General features: G+C 41.7%; 2 protein-coding genes and 1 non-coding gene across 3 annotated transcripts; all 3 read right to left on the reverse strand.

Annotated features, from left to right (window-relative positions):
* Nucleotides 1-4,276: 4,276 nt before the first annotated feature.
* On the reverse strand, nt 4,277-4,385 carry LOC131315434 (small nucleolar RNA R71). Its single transcript, XR_009196760.1, has one exon. It is a non-coding gene; the product is annotated as a small nucleolar RNA R71 (small nucleolar RNA).
* Nucleotides 4,386-11,036: 6,651 nt separating this feature from the next.
* Nucleotides 11,037-13,516, reverse strand: LOC131314204 (uncharacterized). The gene is made up of 6 exons (XM_058342710.1): nt 13,426-13,516; nt 12,442-13,295; nt 12,215-12,267; nt 11,832-12,118; nt 11,611-11,708; nt 11,037-11,511 (listed from the first exon to the last, which is right to left on the reverse strand). Exons 2-6 carry the CDS (start codon nt 12,481-12,483, stop codon nt 11,257-11,259), a joined length of 735 nt encoding a protein of 244 aa, XP_058198693.1. The 5' UTR covers nt 12,484-13,295; nt 13,426-13,516; the 3' UTR covers nt 11,037-11,256.
* Nucleotides 13,517-16,340: 2,824 nt separating this feature from the next.
* LOC131314205 (isoleucine N-monooxygenase 2-like) lies at nt 16,341-19,092 on the reverse strand. The gene is made up of 2 exons (XM_058342711.1): nt 17,969-19,092; nt 16,341-17,069 (listed from the first exon to the last, which is right to left on the reverse strand). The coding sequence occupies exons 1-2, from the start codon at nt 19,064-19,066 to the stop codon at nt 16,437-16,439; spliced, it is 1,731 nt and encodes a 576-aa protein (XP_058198694.1). The 5' UTR covers nt 19,067-19,092; the 3' UTR covers nt 16,341-16,436.
* Nucleotides 19,093-20,605: the final 1,513 nt, after the last annotated feature.

Consider the following 20,605-nt stretch of genomic DNA (forward strand, 5'->3'; position numbering starts at 1 on the left):
GTGCGTTTTTTTCACTAAGTAATGTGAAGACGTTATACTCTTTTTTTTTTGCGGTGACTTAATATTTTTGTCGATGAATATTGCCTAATTTTTTGGGAACATTCGGCTGGAAGAGTCTGCTTTAATTAGGTAAGCTGGTTTATAAATTTTTTATTACGTGGAAATTGCAAATTGCGGATTGCCATTTCTTGAAAAATTGGAGGAGTAAATTCAGTTTTTAGGATGATTTCGAGTAAAAATGTTGGTTAGTTTTCTTGTCGGCATATAACGAGAAGGAAATTGCTAAAAAAGGGAGAGCGTAGACAATCCAAAATCTCTGCGAGAAGAATATTCCCTTCATTCTACGTTGAGCATTGTACGCTAATTCCCCATGAAAAGACGGGATTTATATATATATATTTTTTTTGGAAATAGGAAGGGCTTTGCTAGCAGACCTTTTTTTGAATCTAATCCAGACTCGAGCTAAATCTGGGAATTTTGTATGTCTTTTTTAATTTTATCGTTTTTGTTTCATGCTAAAGTGGTATAAGTTGTTAATTTTTGCTGTTGTAAGGAACGGGAGTTTAATTTTATTTGCCAGTTTACATAGGTGTTTTAAGAAACAAGCATTCTTTCGTGAGAAAATGCCGTTTTTGGGCTATAAAGCGGGTACTGTCGAAAATATTTTGCAAAAGTGCGGAATTTTACTCTTCTGATGTGTTTTGTGACGTCGAATCAATAAGCTAGAAAAGCATGGCACAAAACAAAAAATGCGGGAATTTTCATATTCAACCTAAATCTTGGTCAGGGCCCAAAAAACGCAGCAAATAACTCCGATAGCAGCTCCCTACTTTTTGGATTTCTCTCATTACGACGAAGCAATAATCCTTAAAAATTTGATGAAAAATTAACAAATGCGAAAAAAATCTGAATAAAGATAAAAAAAACTAAATCAAGTGGCTTATTTAGAATAACAATCCCTAATTACACATCTCAAGGACATGCAGTATCTGAGTGTGATGAGCTGGACTAACAGGCTTAGAAAAGGACAGAACGATTGTATTGTTTAGTGGAGGATCAGAGACAGTGGCTGATTTGAGTGCATAGGAAAACGTGCAGTTTGACTTAGTCACGACAGGATCATAAATCGCATAACTTGAAGTTCGACCTGAAAGATCTCAGTTTTATCCTGGGTTTTTTTTTTTTGTTCTGGCACCTATTCTATCTTGGTTGCAATTAGAGGCGTAAACAACCTGAGTAGAGTCAAATTTTAATGAGTCGAATTGAGCCGAGCACGTGAGCTGCATGGTTTATTCAAAACATTAGTCGTAATTATTCTCGATTGGCAAACGAACACAAACACATGCATCGTTTTGTTGGTTAGTAACAGCTGATTTGGTTTACATGCGCACACATTTTTTGGACTAAAGAATGGTCGAATGCGGGGCTCTCCTTCTTGTCTTTTTGGTGCATGGGGGGCTCTGCTGGTTGTGTTTTCGCCGTTGATCTAGAGCGAGGGGGAAATGCTATCAGTGGCAAATGCTAACAATCGACTCATAATTTCTGCACTGGTTAGTACTACTATTTGGTTATCTTTTAATAAGTATATAGACATAACACAACAATCTCCGGAACGAAGGTTTTTTTCCATAAAAAAATATCTTGATGCAACTTCTACTTATATCGATATTGATGACGGCCGCAAGCATGCGGCCAATGCTGAATCAATCGACACAGAGAATAGAGAATATAGAGCAAAACAAAACTGAGTTGGCCAATATTACCTTGTAACCTAAAAAAATACGCAGGATTTTGACACAACGAAAATATTGGGAAACTGGAAAAATGTCACCAAATTTGAAATCCAAAAAAGCGAACAGTCAACGGAGAACATCTTTTCCCCTTTTCTCAAAGCAAGAAGCACGATCTATAAGAAGCTTAACAGGCAAAAAAATACATACATGACGTGCACATTCGACGCAACAACATGGTCAATTTTCCAGACACCAAATAACCTACAATACTAACAGCAGATAAACAAGAACACCGCAAAAGCCGGCTAAAAACCATACATGCAATACCCCACAGCGCGGAACACCAATGATAAGAACACAACAGACACAAGCGAAAAAGTATCACGCAGAAAGGCGACAATATGCATAGATAGGTGATAGGCGCGTGGAATTCATGAATTTAAGCGCCTAAGTAGGGAAATTAGCGCGTTAGACGTGCATTTAATTCTCATTTTCCATTTAATACGTGCACATGGTTGGATTTTGTGTTTGAGCTTGATTTGCAGGAAATTGAGATGTTTTGGCGCTAATGAGAAGTACCCGGTAGGCCGTGATAGAGCTTGTGAGCGTGAAAGGCTGTGGAGACTAAGTGTTGGAGTGAAATTGACGAGGAAATCACCGTAGTCATTCGCGAGCGCTACAAAAAAGTGGTATAGCGCTCAGAAGTGGATAGCAAAGTCCACAAAGTGATCAGAGAGTTGGCTAGCGCTACACCCTTTTTGGTGTAGCGCTACCTAAAGGTTAAGAGAGAACATTGGCCAAAGCTAGGTCAACGGACGTCAGCATTTTAAGGGGTTCGGTAGCGCTACAAGGAAAGTGATGTAGCGCTACCGAGGGGCTTAAAAAGGGCCTCGAACGTTGACGTTTTGGGTTAAGCCGGTTCCAATTCCGATTAATTTTAGGATTTTTATTGTTTTTAACGGGGATTAATATAAATACCTCGTTTTAAGTTAGTTTTAGGGTAGATTTTTCATTCCAGACTTTTACGTAGCAGCTTTTTCACTAACGTTGTTTTGTTTTCTCTCAGTTCTTAAGTTTTCTGCACTATTTCTTTCAATCGCTTGGATTCTGGTAACGTTTGTCGAATTTCTTCGTTAATTAAAGTTGTTCGTTATTATCTATTCTACGTGGATCTTTCTTTTATTTGTTTTTTTCCGTCTCTTCTGCAATAGATGATCATGTTTCGATCTAGGGTTTTATTTTTTGTTATTTCAAGCATGCGTGAGTAGTTCCCCAGGGTGCAGCCACGGGACGAAGGCGTCCTGTGACTAGTTTAATCAATGTTTTACCTCGGGTACGAATTAATTCGTTTTTCCAACAGTTTTGGGATATGAAAGAAAATTCCTTTCTAATAAACAAAACCCAGGCATCATCAGATTTTAAATGCGCATGAGAGCTGGTGACAAGTGGTGGGCATTTATTAGGAACCCCTTTTTTCCTTATTCTGAGATCAGTGAATTGAATAATTGTGTCCCGAGTAAATATTGGTTAGGCTAGTTGCAGACGCTGGGTTCCCACGGCTGTACTCTCCTTTAAATTTATAGTTAATTAAATCAATTCAGTGATTTAGGTAGTAAATCAATCAATCAAACAAAGGGTGGCTACCTAAGAGCCAGATTAAACTAAAGTTCATCACAATTGAGTCAACACCGTCCGTCCGTCTCTGTGGTTCGACTCCGGTACTTCCGGAATTATTGTGCTACATTGGTCGAGAGTCCTACGCTTGGGACGCGTTTTTAGTCTTTATTTATTAACACCCGGTCGGTCAAGCATTTTTGGCGCCGTTGCCGGGGACGGCGACGTGTGTTCAAGATTGTGAGTTTTCATGTCGTTTGTCTTTTAGTGAGTCACCATAGGTGTTAAGAAAAAGGTGTCCTTTAAACAGGACCCTCTTTATTATCGCGACCCGACTCATCGTTTAGCTCGGAAAGAACTGGAGTCGAGTCAGCCTGTGCTTTCTAGTTTTTCCTCTTCTAGTTTAGAGTAAGACTCAGCTGATTACCAGTCAGAGTCTATCCCCATTAGTGGTCTTCATATAGAGTTACCTTTTGAGTCAGTTAGTGTCAGCAATCCGCTTTACCAGTCGGAGATAGAGTCAGAATCAGAATCAGTAGAGATGGGGGATCGGCAGGTAGTCAATCCGCCGTCCTTGAGACAGCACATGCATCCCGAGAGGACTACTCCTCTCGGACCCATTGTATTCCCTCAAGAGACACAAGAGGCACGCAATGCCTTTACAGTCAAACCTGGTGTCCTTAATAGTCTCCCTAGTTTCCACGGGAGGGAGTGCGATGATCCGTACGAGCATGTGCGGACATTCGAGGGATTAGTGCGCAACCTTGCGTCTAATACCCAATATGAGAATGCGTGCCTCAAGCTGATTGAGGCGACGTTGAAAGATGGCGCGCTTCTGTGGTTCCGAATGCAAAAGTCTCAATCCTTCACCACATGGGCACAAATGCGTGACGCGTTTTATAGGAAGTACTTTTCTGAGGCTAAGACTAAAACTTTTAGGCGTCAAATCCAAGGTTTTAGGCAGGAGAGAGATGAGTCATTTCTCAAGGCATGGGAGCGTTTCAAGGAATTGCTCCTAAGGCTGCCGCACCATGGCTTTGAGAGAATTCAGTTAATCGGTTTCTTTCATCTGGGTCTCAACGCTGGATCAGTCCAGCACATAGAATATTCTTGCAAAGGGGACGATTTCTTGTCCAAAACAGCGGACCAGGCTTGGGATTTCTTAGATGACCTAGCTGATAGGCAGAGGGCTTTAGAACCATCCGATTTTGAGCGATCCGGACTTTCTGGGTCCAACGTTGTCCCGGTTACCATTCGTGACCAGCGACTTCAGGCTCAGGCTGAGAAAATGGCTCAGAGATTAGAGGAGCTAGAGGTGAGGCAGGTTCGTCCAGTTCATGAGGTATCAATTGAGGAAGTATGCGTGTGGTGTGAATGTAAAGGGCACACCGCGACGGTTTGTCCTGGGTTTATTGCCGCCAAGGGGGCGAGTCAGTTTAATCAGGAAGAAGTCAATGCAGTTAGGACTTGGGATCCTTATTCTACCACGTATAATGCGGGATGGAGGGATCACCCCAATTTAGGGTGGTCAGACTCCAGACCCGTAGGTGGAGGCCAAGTTCAACCCCTTGCGCTACCTCCGCCACAACAGTTTCAACAGGCCCAATCGTCCAGGCCTCTTCAGGGTCAAGTCATTCCATTCCATTTCCAGCAACAGCCTGGTAGGGGGGCAGGTCCATCAACTCGTGGTCCTCCCCCAGGTTATTCGCAAATAACCTCGCGTGATCATAAGTTAGAGGATACTGTCAATTCCCTGATGCAGTCACAAATGACATTTCAGACGGAATCAAGACAGCAAATTGGGGCCCTTACAACCCAAATGTCACAACTCACTGCAGTTATCAGTCAATTGCAGCAGGAGAAGGGTAAGTTTCCAGCCCAAGGTAGTACAGCAGGGGCCCATTATTTGGGAAATTCTTCAGGCCCTAATCAGGAGGAGGCTAAGTCTGTCACCATTCTTAGGAGTGGAAAGGAGATCGAAAAGTCAATTCCGTTAAAGCAAAACCCAGCTCCACCCCCGGAGCCGGTTGTTGCACCGAAAGCAACTCCTGATATTGTTGTGGAGTCTCCTGAGGTGGTGGTGCCTGCAGCTGCAGTCCCCACGACTCCAACGCCACTCGTTGCTCCATACCCAAATCGCTTGGTGGCGAAACCTAAGGTCAATGTGAACTTTCAAATGCTTGAATTATTCAAGAAAGTTCAATTTCCTATCTCTTTGATGGAAGCCATTGACGCAATTCCCCAGTTTGCTAAGGTCTTGAAGGATCTGTGCACGTCAAAGCGGAGAACCAAGAGTCAGGATAAAGTGCTTCTGACGGAGCAAGTGAGCTCCATTCTCCAGGCTGAGATCCCTACTAAGTGCAAGGACCCTGGTTGTCCCACCATCCCTATAGCTATCGCGGGCCAAAAATTCGATAAGGCTTTGTTGGATTTAGGAGCAAGTGTCAACTTGCTCCCCTATTCGGTATACTTAAAGCTTGGCCTAGGCGATTTGAGAGCCACACCGGTCACGTTACAATTGGCCGACCGGAGTGTGAGAGTTCCAAAGGGGGTGGTGGAAGATGTTTTAATTCAAGTGGGCGAGTTTCTTTTTCCTGTCGACTTTATTGTCCTAGATACTTGCCCAATACCGGAGGTCTTTGAGAAGACTCCTATTATCCTTGGCCGTCCTTTTCTAGCCACTTCCAGTGCTGTCATGAATTGTAAAACTGGACAAGTCCAATTGTCGTTTGGGGACTTGAAAATGGAGGTGAAAGTGTTTAATGCAGAGAGCCGAGTCAAGATTGATGAGGTGAGTTTGATCGACACGCTGGTGCAGGAGCATGTCGATAATATTTTATATAAGGATCTTCTAGAGATAGCCAAGGAGGCGTCATTCTTAAATTCTCCAGAATTAGGGAGTTTGATGGAGGTGTTGGTCGATCCTGGGTGAAGTAGGTGAACTGGTTGAGGCGTTGGTCAATCCTGTTTATTCGGATGACCCTATTGTGTAGCCGTTGTGGCTACGTTCCGACGGGTAGCTTTTGCGTACCACTCTCTTCATTGAGAAGTGGACCCGGCCCCTAGTAATAGGGGTACCCATCATTGACTTGGGTCTTATAGCTTTCGCACGCCGCTATTAAAATAAGGATCGTGTGCCCAGCTCCGGTTAGTAAGGGCAATTTTGTGTTGGTAACATTGGATTCTACGTATTAAGTTCTGTTGTTTTTGGGCAATCTATTTATTTTTGTCTTTTATTTAGTTGTTTTTCTTCTCTCATATCAAAAAGGAAAAAAATTGAAAATTGAAAAGCGGAAAAAAATTGCATCATGGTCTTGTATAGCCACCCGTTTCTTGCCCACCGGCGAGGGATGGGGAGAAAAGTATGACACGTTAATCGCGTGAAGATTTGGTGGAGTATTTCTCTTTTTTATTTTTGTTTTGGGAGCTCGGATACCACGAACCGGGCGGAACTAATGTCTTTTGCAGGGTACGGTGATGGCCCTGAGGCTGGGTGACAGGAAATTCCTCGAACATCGGCCGAGGTCATGGTGGTTGGCTGCCACCCGTAGGTCTATTTCTTCTCCCTTGTGCTTTCTTTTGATGTGTCTCCATGCTCTGGGGACATAGCATGTTTCTAGTTGGGGGGAGGGTGTACCTTGTACATGTTTTGTTGCGTTGCTAGGGTAATTTTAGGGTAAATTTTTATTTTATTATTATTATTATTATTTTTTTCCAGGGGATACATTTGTTATGCTTGATTGTATTGTTAGGCAAGCATGTTAGAATTAGCCGAATTATTGTGCCTGTTTTAATTCAAGTTCATGCATATATTTGGCGCATTTGTGAACATGTTAGTGCTGTCGTTACGTTGAGTAAGTGTCCCCACGTAGTTAATAGTGCATCCTGATAAACATTCCCATATTCTTTGTTTTCTTTTTCTCGCATTTGCGGAAAATAGTAGGCTTTTGTTTCACAATTGAGTAGCTAGATGTTTTGCATGCATTTGTGAGAGTTGGTAACGTGCATAGGGGATGAGACAAGGCATTTTTGCATGATTAGACCACATATGTGTCCCTTTGTCCAATCTTAAACCAGTCCGAGTCAGTTCTTGAGTCTAACCTAGGAAACCGGTGTGTGGGTTGGACTATAGTTTGGGGGGTCTAGCATTGTGCATCATGGGTGTCTTATTGCATTGGATTTGGAGCATCGTTGTCGTCGAAAGTGAAAGTGAAGAAATCTTGATGGGTGTCATGTTTTGTAACCAAACCCAACCTTCAGGCCATAAAGCTAAGTCGAAAAAAAAAAAAGAAAAGAAAAGAAAAGAAAATGTGGAGTTGAGGCAAGTTGGGAGAAATCAGCACCTACTGGCACATCAGAATAAGTGATTGTTTGATCATGTTATAGGGCAGTCCTCGACTCTGTATCAACCGCCTCAGTTTCCAGATTTAGATGTTTTGCATGCATTTGTGAGAGTTGGTAACGTGCATAGGGGATGAGACAAGGCATTTTTGCATGATTAGACCACATATGTGTCCCTTTGTCCAATCTTAAACCAGTCCGAGTCAGTTCTTGAGTCTAACCTAGGAAACCGGTGTGTGGGTTGGACTATAGTTTGGGGGGTCTAGCATTGTGCATCATGGGTGTCTTATTGCATTGGATTTGGAGCATCGTTGTCGTCGAAAGTGAAAGTGAAGAAATCTTGATGGGTGTCATGTTTTGTAACCAAACCCAACCTTCAGGCCATAAAGCTAAGTCGAAAAAAAAAAAAAGAAAAGAAAAGAAAAGAAAATGTGGAGTTGAGGCAAGTTGGGAGAAATCAGCACCTACTGGCACATCAGAATAAGTGATTGTTTGATCATGTTATAGGGCAGTCCTCGACTCTGTATCAACCGCCTCAGTTTCCAGATTTAGATGTTTTGCATGCATTTGTGAGAGTTGGTAACGTGCATAGGGGATGAGACAAGGCATTTTTGCATGATTAGACCACATATGTGTCCCTTTGTCCAATCTTAAACCAGTCCGAGTCAGTTCTTGAGTCTAACCTAGGAAACCGGTGTGTGGGTTGGACTATAGTTTGGGGGGTCTAGCATTGTGCATCATGGGTGTCTTATTGCATTGGATTTGGAGCATCGTTGTCGTCGAAAGTGAAAGTGAAGAAATCTTGATGGGTGTCATGTTTTGTAACCAAACCCAACCTTCAGGCCATAAAGCTAAGTCGAAAAAAAAAAAAAAAAAAGAAAAGAAAAGAAAATGTGGAGTTGAGGCAAGTTGGGAGAAATCAGCACCTACTGGCACATCAGAATAAGTGATTGTTTGATCATGTTATAGGGCAGTCCTCGACTCTGTATCAACCGCCTCAGTTTCCAGATTTAGAGGTCAGCGACAACTTTGCCGAGAGCAGTTTGGATTGATTTTGGATTTCCATGATGCATGAAGCTAGGGTGGTGGTGTCATTTTATGTGTTTATTTCATGTTTTTCAGTGTCGGTGGATTATATTTGTTTTTCTAGTATTTGGGTCCGTAAAAATTTGGTTACAGATGTTTAAATCTCTTGTTGGACTTTGTTTGGTTGGCACCAATGGAAGCATGTTGGTAGCTAAGGGTAAGGTGGCGGCTAGTCTGGGTAGATGACCTTGCGCTACTATAGGCCGCCGCCTAATTTGTAGTTTCCCTTTCGTTCGGAACCATGGTCATTATAAGCCTAATTAAGTCCTTAGTGGACTTTGTGCACGTTGTTAAACTCTCGTTCATGCATGTTTTATGTTAATGTTGCTAATTTTGTGGAATCGTGACTGTATATATATTGTGCTTTTATTCTTTGTCAGCGTTGTCTTTGATTGGCGCGTGGTGGCCTTTGTTTCGGTCCCACGTAGTTCGCCAAGCGCTTTTTGCATGGAATGTTTGAGTGTTCTGGTGAGCGAGTGTCGCATCGTTGCCTTCGTGGGGGCATTTATCTCTGCAATTGTTTCGGCACTAATTTTGTTCATCTTTTTGCCAAGGCATGCATGCTTTTGAGTTGCAGGTGAGTGAGGAGGCGAAAATTTTTCGACCCGCCTATTTCTTGTACAACATACATAACCTTTGTATTCCCATTCGTGTCTTGTTAGTCTTTGTTTTGTTATTTTTCTTTTCGTTCGTTACTAGGGACTAGCAACGTTCAAGTTGGGGGATGTGATAGGCGCGTGGAATTCATGAATTTAAGCGCCTAAGTAGGGAAATTAGCGCGTTAGACGTGCATTTAATTCTCATTTTCCATTTAATACGTGCACATGGTTGGATTTTGTGTTTGAGCTTGATTTGCAGGAAATTGAGATGTTTTGGCGCTAATGAGAAGTACCCGGTAGGCCGTGATAGAGCTTGTGAGCGTGAAAGGCTGTGGAGACTAAGTGTTGGAGTGAAATTGACGAGAAAATCACCGTAGTCATTCGCGAGCGCTACAAGAAAGTGGTATAGCGCTCAGAAGTGGATAGCAAAGTCCACAAAGTGATCAGAGAGTTGGCTAGCGCTACACCCTTTTTGGTGTAGCGCTACCTAAAGGTTAAGAGAGAACATTGGCCAAAGCTAGGTCAACGGACGTCAGCATTTTAAGGGGTTCGGTAGCGCTACAAGGAAAGTGATGTAGCGCTACCGAGGGGCTTAAAAAGGGCCTCGAACGTTGACGTTTTGGGTTAAGCCGGTTCCAATTCCGATTAATTTTAGGATTTTTATTGTTTTTAACGGGGATTAATATAAATACCTCGTTTTAAGTTAGTTTTAGGGTAGATTTTTCATTCCAGACTTTTACGTAGCAGCTTTTTCACTAACGTTGTTTTGTTTTCTCTCAGTTCTTAAGTTTTCTGCACTATTTCTTTCAATCGCTTGGATTCTGGTAACGTTTGTCGAATTTCTTCGTTAATTAAAGTTGTTCGTTATTATCTATTCTACGTGGATCTTTCTTTTATTTGTTTTTTTCCGTCTCTTCTGCAATAGATGATCATGTTTCGATCTAGGGTTTTATTTTTTGTTATTTCAAGCATGCGTGAGTAGTTCCCCAGGGTGCAGCCACGGGACGAAGGCGTCCTGTGACTAGTTTAATCAATGTTTTACCTCGGGTACGAATTAATTCGTTTTTCCAACAGTTTTGGGATATGAAAGAAAATTCCTTTCTAATAAACAAAACCCAGGCATCATCAGATTTTAAATGCGCATGAGAGCTGGTGACAAGTGGTGGGCATTTATTAGGAACCCCTTTTTTCCTTATTCTGAGATCAGTGAATTGAATAATTGTGTCCCGAGTAAATATTGGTTAGGCTAGTTGCAGACGCTGGGTTCCCACGGCTGTACTCTCCTTTAAATTTATAGTTAATTAAATCAATTCAGTGATTTAGGTAGTAAATCAATCAATCAAACAAAGGGTGGCTACCTAAGAGCCAGATTAAACTAAAGTTCATCACAATTGAGTCAACACCGTCCGTCCGTCTCTGTGGTTCGACTCCGGTACTTCCGGAATTATTGTGCTACATTGGTCGAGAGTCCTACGCTTGGGACGCGTTTTTAGTCTTTATTTATTAACACCCGGTCGGTCAAGCAATAGGTATGCGAAAACAACCTACAGCCTATGATGGCAAAATTGACATGCCATGCGTTCGTGGCAAGGGATCCAAAACAAAGACAGACAAAGGTGATGCGAAAAGGCAGCAAGAAAAGACTCCACAGAGACACGCACAGTGAGCAGGAAACATAAACTGCATATCTAGAATAAAAGTAGCAAGAAGGACCATGTCAAAGTCTTAAAGGAGGTAAAAGGGAAAGTCTTGCAGCGTACGCTAATAACACCGAGAAGTGACACACAACTATTAGGTTTCCAAAAAGGATGCATGCAAGACATCCAACACCACACAAGCGCACAACGGCACAAAATGTACTGCACAACCCCTGAATGACTGGCCTAAAACCAATCGTAGATCCTTTCACTGTCGTAGCGACCGTCAAAGACTATTACTCGGAATTCAATGGTAGGCAACATCACAAACATGATATGGTTAAGACACTGCACATGGAGCGAGGCAGCCAATTGGTTGAAGGCATCGACATTGAGGCGCAGATCCTGGATAGGAATAATCCAAGTACGATCTGCCATCTTGACAACCATTTGTTCAAGTGCAAGCATTCTGAAGACATACCGAAGCCGGGTTTCAATCCCCTACAGAAGGAGACACATCGATCAGCTCAGAGGCGATGGGTTTTGAATTTCTGCATCAACTGTAAAAAGGCCAATAAGAAAAATGGAAGCACGACATACAGTGCGTAACTCAGGGCCATACACATTGAAATAGACAAACTTGACGACCGCATTGTGTGGTGTCAAAGTCGATGGCAAGCAAGCAGTGCGCACTCCACCTAGAACAAAGACGAAACATCACACAGACATGAGGAAAAATCTCAGAATAGGAACAAACAAAAGAAGAAGAGGACAATACATTACGGAATAATATATTCAGCCAAAAACATTGCTGCGGTAACCTGCCAAAGGCGGTAAATCTTGCCAGTGACCATTTGGACCTGACCAATCAAACACAAGCTCGCGGCCATCTGCATCAAACATAATAGTATGAAAGACCCACTTGCGCTCGCACCCAAAAACAATCTTGTGGTCTGCTTTTAAGCCATGTGCTTCACGAAAATCATCCCAGCCATTGCGGAACTCTTGATTAACAACCTGAACCGACCATGCCTTCAATCCATGCCTGAGGATAACCCAAGTGCCAGAACCATCTGCCCTGAAGTACTGGCAAAGAGAACGAGGCAACCTATACAACAAAGACGAGAAAGCAATCAGTCATTCTTCAGAATTGCTAAGAGAAACAAACCCAAGGGCAAAACAAAACGACAACGCAGCAACTAACCTCAGCGATAACGGGAAGAGAAAAATCCTTGATATACCAACACTGGTCAACAGCTGCACAAAAATTAAGCGAGATTACACACCTAAGTTTAGAGTAATGGAAACAACACCAAAGGAGAACAAAAGGAGCTAAACGCATAACATCATTAAATGAACAAAACAACGCAATAATCTGAGGCGCATAACATCATTAAATGGACAAAACAATGCAATAATCTGAGGCAATACCTTCCTCACTGTACCGCACAAACGAATGGTAGACAATATCATCTAACCACGCATTCAATTGAAAACCATAACTCCACACACCAACATCACCTAAATTCAGAACACCCTGATAATCCTCGAGAAACTGAGGTAATGGTTTGTAAACCAATTGATTGTTTTGACCACGCACTCGAACAGCAGCAACCACCTGTTCACCCTGAGCAGTTTCCAGATAATAAAGCACCCCTCTTTCAGATATGACAGAAGGGTTCGTAATGACATCCCAACGCAGAAACGGAACCCGAACCGCCATTCTGCAGACGAAACAAAAACGAGCAAATACCAAAACACAACAAACGACAAAAAACAGACCTAACTCCCCAAAAAAACAATGCGACCACATAACATAAATGACCGAAGTAGCTAAAAAATGTAGACCGTTGAAGCACGAGAAAACGCACAGCAACGCACACACAAAGCTTTACTCACAAAGACAAGAAAAGAACAACATCTCAAGCACGAAAATACAGCCCCCGCAACCGGAAGCCACAGAAGCACCAAACAACAAAGCTAAATAGACCTTTCTAGCGAAAACAATCACAAAGCAGCAGCACGAAAAATAAAATAAAACAAGCGAAAGCACATCACTCAACCCCGGAACACAAAACACAAATGGCTCAAAGACACAACCAACACCAACAATCAGAAGCCAGCCTGCATAACCCAAAACACAAACTCACCGTCCAAGAAGAACCAAATGACAACACCAAAATACACATCGCACACCCGGGGACGGGGGGGAGAAGAGACGAGCAGAACCATACCTCAAGCACAACGCAGAAGACGCCCGAAGCCGAGAACAGAAGCACAGCCGGCTACAAAAAAAGATCCAACAAAACGAAACCTCAAGCAAGCACCCCCAAAAAAAAAACCCTAGAAAACGAGGACAAACCATAACCGACGAAAACGGCAATCGAAATCGCGAGACACACCAGAAAAACTCACCGAACCCGAAGGGAAAGAGGAGAGAGGGAGGGAAAGAGGAGAGAGAGCGGGAACAGCAGCTGAAGGACTGAACAGAAAAGTCTGGAAGCCCAAAAGCAAAAGGAAACGTGTTGGTCCATAACAAGAAACGCACCAACGGCGCAGATGCAGCCCGCATCCCACAGAGCCTCCAGAACACGCCACCTAGCACAGCAGCGGAAAAGACTGAACTGCCCAAGTGTCCAAGGCAGCACTGTTTGCAATCGAAGGGCAAACTCGTCCCAAATTGGCAAAAAACCTCCGAAAAACTCCTCCTTTTTATATAGGAGGAGGATATCTTATGTTCTTCTGATCTATTTCTTCACTTCTTCCTTTTCAGTCCAAGGCACGTGCACAATAAATAAGATAAAAATAAGGGTAAACTATAGTTAACCCATTCTAACTAAGCCTCGCGTGCATTTTGTTCTCTCTAACTTTTTTTTTGACACTCAACCCCCTCTAACTAATTGAAAATCAAACAGTTATAACTTCTTCGTCCGAAATCGAAAACATGCAAATTATATATCAATTTCGAGGTCTTGAAGTCAGCTTTCTAATGACACCAAAATCACATCATGATTCAAAGCACACAGAAAGTTATGATCAAAAGAGTAAGAGCTGGTAGACAGAAAGACCGTTTTGATCATAACTTTCGGTGTGCTTTGAATCATGATGTGATTTTGGTGTCATTAGAAAGCTGACTTCAAGACCTCGAAATCAATATATAATTTGCATGTTTTCGATTTCGGACGAAGAAGTTATGACCGTTTGAAGTTCAGTTAGTTAGAGGGGGTTGAGTGTCAAAAAAAAAAGTTAAAAGGGGCAAAGTGCACATGAGGCTTAGTTAGAAGGGGTTAACTATAGTTTACCCTAAAAATAAATACCCAACCAAAATCCAAGCTCACTTATATTTTTCTCCCTAATATTATCTCCTCAATCACATTCCACTACTTTTTAATGTTGATGGAGCAGTGAATTGAAAAGATGGTGTGGTTGGTGTCGGCTTTGTTGTCCGTGATTATTTGGGGTGCATTCTGGGAACGTGTTTTATTCTTTTGTGGATACTTTCAGCCGTGTTCTATTCCTTTTGTAGGCACTTTTAGCCCACGAACCACTGAGGCGCTGGGATTTTTGAAGCTCTGATTTCGGCTCTACAGAAAGGTTTTTCAAGTATTACCGTGGAAGGCGACTCGGCTTAGATCGTCCAGGCTCTTATCCAGGATGGGAAAAAAAGTTCAGATTGTAGCTCTATAATTTCAAATTGTTTAGAGTTTACAATGTTATTTTCATCCTGTACTTTTATGCATGTTAAACGTTTTTGTAATAGGGTAGTGCACTCGCTGAGTAGGTAATTCCTGCCGGTGCTCAATTAGAAAATTGAGGGGGGGAGGGGGGGGGGGGGGGGAGGGGGGGGGTGTGTTTGTCCTGTCCCCCAATGAATTACTACTAATCTTGCCCTGGATGATGTTCGGTCCTCGGACCACATTTCGATTGAGTAAATTGCACCCGGTTTTCCATGAAATAATTACATTCCACTACTCCTACTTTTTCTTAGCGTCTCTCTCACACGCACGCCCCTAGGACACATGCACGTCTCCCTTTTAACTAAATACAAGAGAACATTTTATACATAAAGCATGCAAAAAAAAAGAAAGGCAATATTTTTAAGCACCCTGAAAATGCCTTGAAAAGAGAAATTACTGATTCAGATTCACAAATACCCGTATTGCTTAAAAAAAAAAAAAAAAAACCCTTGAGATACCAAGAAGCTTCTGGAGCCAAGCACCACTATCCCCACAAATACTGCTTGGAAATTTGGAATACCCGGCCATTTACCCACTCAAGAATATTTCCAAAGAGCAAATTAACTTAGCCATTCAATGCACGACCAACCAACAATTTCTCTTTTCTTTCAATGCATCCACACATGGGCAAAAACCCAACAATTTTGAGTCCAAAAAAAAAAAAAGATTTTTTTTATAATCTCTGATAAGTTTTTGAAAATAACATTTTACTCGATCTATGGGTTACGAACTAGTTTGTGTGCACTATTCCCTTTTGGTTTATGTAGAGCTACAAATGAACAGAGTTGAGATGAGAGAATGACTCTTCGGGATGATCTCTTGGTTGTTTTGGTGGTGTGGGTTTTTATCATCTTATGTTGCTAGCCACCTTAATGATTGGGCTGGCCCAATAGCACCCTTTCTGGCCTATTTCCATTGCCGTGAGAATCCATCGGAGGGGTTGGCAATTCTTTTTGGGCTGTCAATTCTAACTATGTTTCCACACCTCTATCCCCACCAACGCTGGCTCCGTCTTCTAAATATGTTTGTCATTCTTTATTATAACCACCCATATATATCCCAAAGGATCCAAACTATCGATACTAGGGTTTTGATGCTCTTTTCTCTAAATTATCCTCGGCTTTCCGCTAAAAAAATGGTAAATAATATATGTTGTTATGGGCTTGTCAGAATTCCATTTATTTTTTGTTACCATTTTCAAGAATCTTTTTAGGTAATTTTTTTTCCCTAAGTTGGTTGCACTATATATCATACTAATCATAGATGGTTTTCTTTGTGCTGAAAAAAGAGAAGGCAAGCAAAACATTTTTAAACGAGCCAAACATAGCCTAGTTGGTTTTTGGTCTTTTACTCTCATGCTTTTGTTTACTTTATGATCCCGAATAAATATGCACGGTCATCATTTCTGGTAACAAAACCTTTTACGTAATTTTTTTTTTGTCAACATAATAAATGATTAGTTAAAGAGTTGTATTAGGCGTAAAAAATGTGAGTGGAAGAGTTAGCAGTTCATGTGTAGTATTGTCCTTTTAGTCCGATTGCCTTGAAAGATGAGGGATAATAATGTCAAATTTCTATATGATGTTATATCCGATTGCCCTGAAAAGGGATAGTATTATCCTTTTTGAGCCCACCACTAGTTTGGGCATACCACATTTCGATCGTTAATTATACCATGACATGAAAGTTTCAAAGTTGATGGTACAAAGTTTCAGCCAACCGTGGACGCGCTTTCGCATGAAGTGCTTCTGCGAGAATTAGGCCTTCCGCGGACTCCTTCAACTTGATCTTTGACACAGTTGGTGACACCTCCCAAGAAAATCCTTGCAAGAGCCTAGCCATGAGCATGACAGTCATTGTGGACCCCAAAGTGACCCCTGGGCAACCACGCCTCCCATTGCTAAACGACAACATTTTCAAGTCGGGATCCGTTAGCATTACATCGGAGCCATCTCTCTTGAGGTGGCGCTCTGGTTTGAACTGGAGAGGTTCATCCCAAACTTTTGGGTTGCGCCCGAGCCCAAGGCGACTCAGCAAAACATGGCTACCTTTGGGGATGAAGTAGCCAGCGACAGTGGCATCGGTCGTGGAGACGTGGGGGACATTAAAGGGAGTGATGGGGTGGAGGCGGAACGATTCTCTAACACACGACTTGACGTAGTTGAGTTGTGAGAGATCAGATTCCTGGACCAGTCTATTCCTCCCCACCACTCTGTCCAGTTCCTCCATGGCTCTTTCAAGTAGTGCCGGTTGATTTATCATCTCCGCAAGTGCCCACTCCACCGCGTTTGGTGGGTTATCCACTGTTGCTAGCATCAACTCCTGAGAGTACGAGAGTGATAATGTGTTAGAGTATAAGCATATACATTTACATAACTATTAGGATCAATTTGAATTCATGAGATTTGAAACCGTAAATTATTAGGATCAAGCTCTTTAGGTGGAAACCAAATCTTACTTTATAGGCTCTAATGTACAAAATATTTAATTTCCTTCGAAGACAAGTATGTACGCGCATCAATTATTTTGAAACCTGATGGGTAGTCTTTTTAACGATGATACACTCTTGTGACTTGATTTAAGTATCTAGTAACATTAAAATTAAAGAGTGAAACAATCGCATGTCATGGGGATAATTTAGGAGAAGATGAATAGATAACGTGGCATTTTTTTTTTCTAGGTTATATGCCACGTGCTATAAATGTACTAGCTTACATAGTACTCCGATTGTACTACGCTTAACGTTATACAAGTTTAAACTTTGTTATTGTTGTAATACACTAGAAGTTGTACAAGCTTAAATGTATATTTAGTTACTACTCTAAAAATTGTGCTAGCCTAAAGATTCTATCGGCAGTACAACACTAAACATTGTACGAACATTAATCTTTACTTTAGTTGTACTACACGAATTGTTGTACGAGCAATGTGGCTTTAGTTGTATGTTGTAAGTCTATATAAACCTGCCTCCTATTATCGTATTGAGAGAGTGGTGACAGTGAGGTTTCTAGAATGTAAGGTAGGGCTTTTCGCTCCTGGTTTTTTTGGGGGGTTTGGGTGGGGGAGGAAAAGGGGGCGGATGAGGCAAATACGCTGCATGTGTGTCTGAGAGAGAGAGAGAGAGAGAGAGAGAGAGAGAGAGAGAGAGAGAGATGGTGGGGGGAGGATGAAGCAAATACTCTTTGAGTGTGCCGGAGTGAGAGAGAGAGAGGAAATCTTACAACTATTTGGGCTTTGATCTCATCTGGTGAGAGCAGGGGGCTACCATCTTTCTCTTTGAGCCCAATGAGGACGTCGAGCAAGACCTCTTGCTCAATTCTAGTACCCTCCGCCCAATGCCTGATCCTCTCGTCGATCTCAGGATCGTGATACTTAGCCACGCTTGCAGTGGCCGTCCTAATGATCTTCTCATGACCGTCCAAATCAAGACGGCGACGCAAGTATGGGAGATAATCAGACACACAGAAGGAGTAGAGGTATGCAAGAATTGTGAACAAGGCACTCACGTGCTCTTCTTCCTCTACCCCTGGGCCTCCATCCGCCCTTCCGTTCCTGAAAAACCTCTTTCCGAAAACCATCTTCCTTATCACATTCCCACAATAATGTTGGGCTGCGACTCTCACATTCACCACACCCCCGGTAGTCGAGTCCATGGACTGATTATACACATACCCAACAAGGTGGTCAGCTTCCTCGGTTCGTTTGCCCTGGAGCCACCGATGCCTGTGTGCTGAGAGAACTTCGGAAGCGAGGACTCTCCTCATTTTCTTCCATTGTTCTCCTACTGGGCTTAAGGCCGTTGTTAGATATCCTCTGCTCGTGATGTTTGCACATAAGAAATCCGGTCTAGAGGAGAAAACAACGTCCTGTCTTTTCAGGAAGTCGACAGCAATTTCAGGGGAGGTGACGGGGATAACGTGGACATTCCCAAGACGGATGCACATGATTTCGGCATTCATGTCCTCCATCATTTTGTGTATCGAGTGGAAGACAGGCTTCTTTGTGAGAAGTAGTCCTGGGAGACTTCCGACAATGGGCCATGGTTTAGGGCCTGGTGGAAGCGCGAGGGGCGTCGCTTGTCTCTTCCAAAGGATGAAGAGAAGCGAAGCAGCGAGAAGGAGAGTTGAGCAAAAGCTCAAGAGAAATATTGGTGAAATGCCTCCGCCGGTTGGCATTTCGAGTAGTGTTGTGGAGGCAATGGCAGGGTTTGCAGTGTGTACAGGGTTGAAGAACGGCATTGCCATGCAAAGGAGAAGAAGAAGAAGAAGAAGAGGGGAGCAAGAGCTCGAGAAATTTTGTAGAATGGAAAAGTTCGCCATTTTGAGTAAAGTGACGATTTAAGTTTTTGCAGTACTGAATTGTGAAGACTTAAGTTTCTGTTGCCTTTTTATAGAGACTTTCCACAGCCCGATGGCAGTGTGCATGCATGCATTAATCACGGCCAAAACACATAACGTGGCTTGCTCTTTGGTAGTTGGGTCCATTGACCCCTCTCCCTTGCGCGGTAGATACTCTTCCATTTCAAATTGAGAGTCCATTATTTTATTTTGGATTGTTCGAAAATGATAGTCCTTTTCCAAAAATGGAAGGAAAAATTTGGTGATTTTTCAAAAGCGTCCCTCATAGATGAATATAAATGTTATAGAGTAGGTAAAATATAGGGTTAATGGTATAAATAATAGGCGTTGTAGGTGTAATCATGCGTCCCCTTAAATGGTTGAAATCCCAAAAGGGACTCTCAATTTGGAAGGGGGTTATGATTTACCTTTTTGATTTGCAAAATCGATATATCATTATCTTTTTTATTTGCAGACAGGCATATTGATTTGCTATTCACAACTTCCCTCTCCACTACAAACAAGCAAATTACTTCCTCCATTCCATTTTGGCAGTTCATTTTTGAATTTCGTGCAGTTTTCTAATTGCTTATATATTTCAATCTTATAACGATTTTCATAAATTTTAAAATTTTGTATTATAGAACTAATTGAGAGTTATCAAACTAGATTCATATTACATATTTTTCAAGATCTACATTAAAAAATATAAGCAATAGACATAAAAGAGACAAAAAATAATAATGGACAACCAAAATGAGACAGAGGAAGTAATTTATCTTTAGCGGAATGCACGGCTTTAGCGGTGACATTAACAAAGATCAGAAAATTATACAACTCCAATTAGCCTTGTTTTTTGTGGAGTTTAATGTTACTCATTTTTCATGTACACACCTAAGTAAATTCAGACTACCAATTTCAAGTTCAGATTTCCTAGAGTTTAAACGAACCACACAACTACCTAAGTTAGACTACCAATTTGAAGTTCTACCAATTTTACTCAAATCGCCGTATCATTTTATTTGAAATTTTGTTCTAGCTACAGTACACATACACACCATGTGTGTAATTTTGATGAGTGATTTGTCTTGATGAAAGGAATATAAAAATAATGAAAAAATAAATTGAAGTTGAAACCGCAAGTTATTCCTAAAATATTTGTTACGAGTTTCTGAAAAAATTTAACTCAATCCGACATCGGTTAGGGATGTTTCGTAATTCGTAGAGCGCCCTATGAACTCTGAAATACTTTACGAATTCTGAAACAGTCCTTATCGATATTGGATTGTGCTAATTTTTTTTAAGAACCTCAAAAAAATTATTTTCAGAATAACATGCGGTTTGAATCATCTTTATAGGACCGTAATAGATCTCACAAAAATCATAATAAAATCATTATGTTTTTGCCCATTTAATGGGTACCAAACATGGCACCGTTTTGGTGCAAGAAATTCCACCATTTTATGCCATGTTTGGCACCCATTAAATATGCAAGAAATTAATGATTTTTTATTTGATTTT

Source organism: Rhododendron vialii, chromosome 13a, assembly GCF_030253575.1.
Source record: "Rhododendron vialii isolate Sample 1 chromosome 13a, ASM3025357v1".
Taxonomy (NCBI): Eukaryota; Viridiplantae; Streptophyta; class Magnoliopsida; order Ericales; family Ericaceae; genus Rhododendron; species Rhododendron vialii.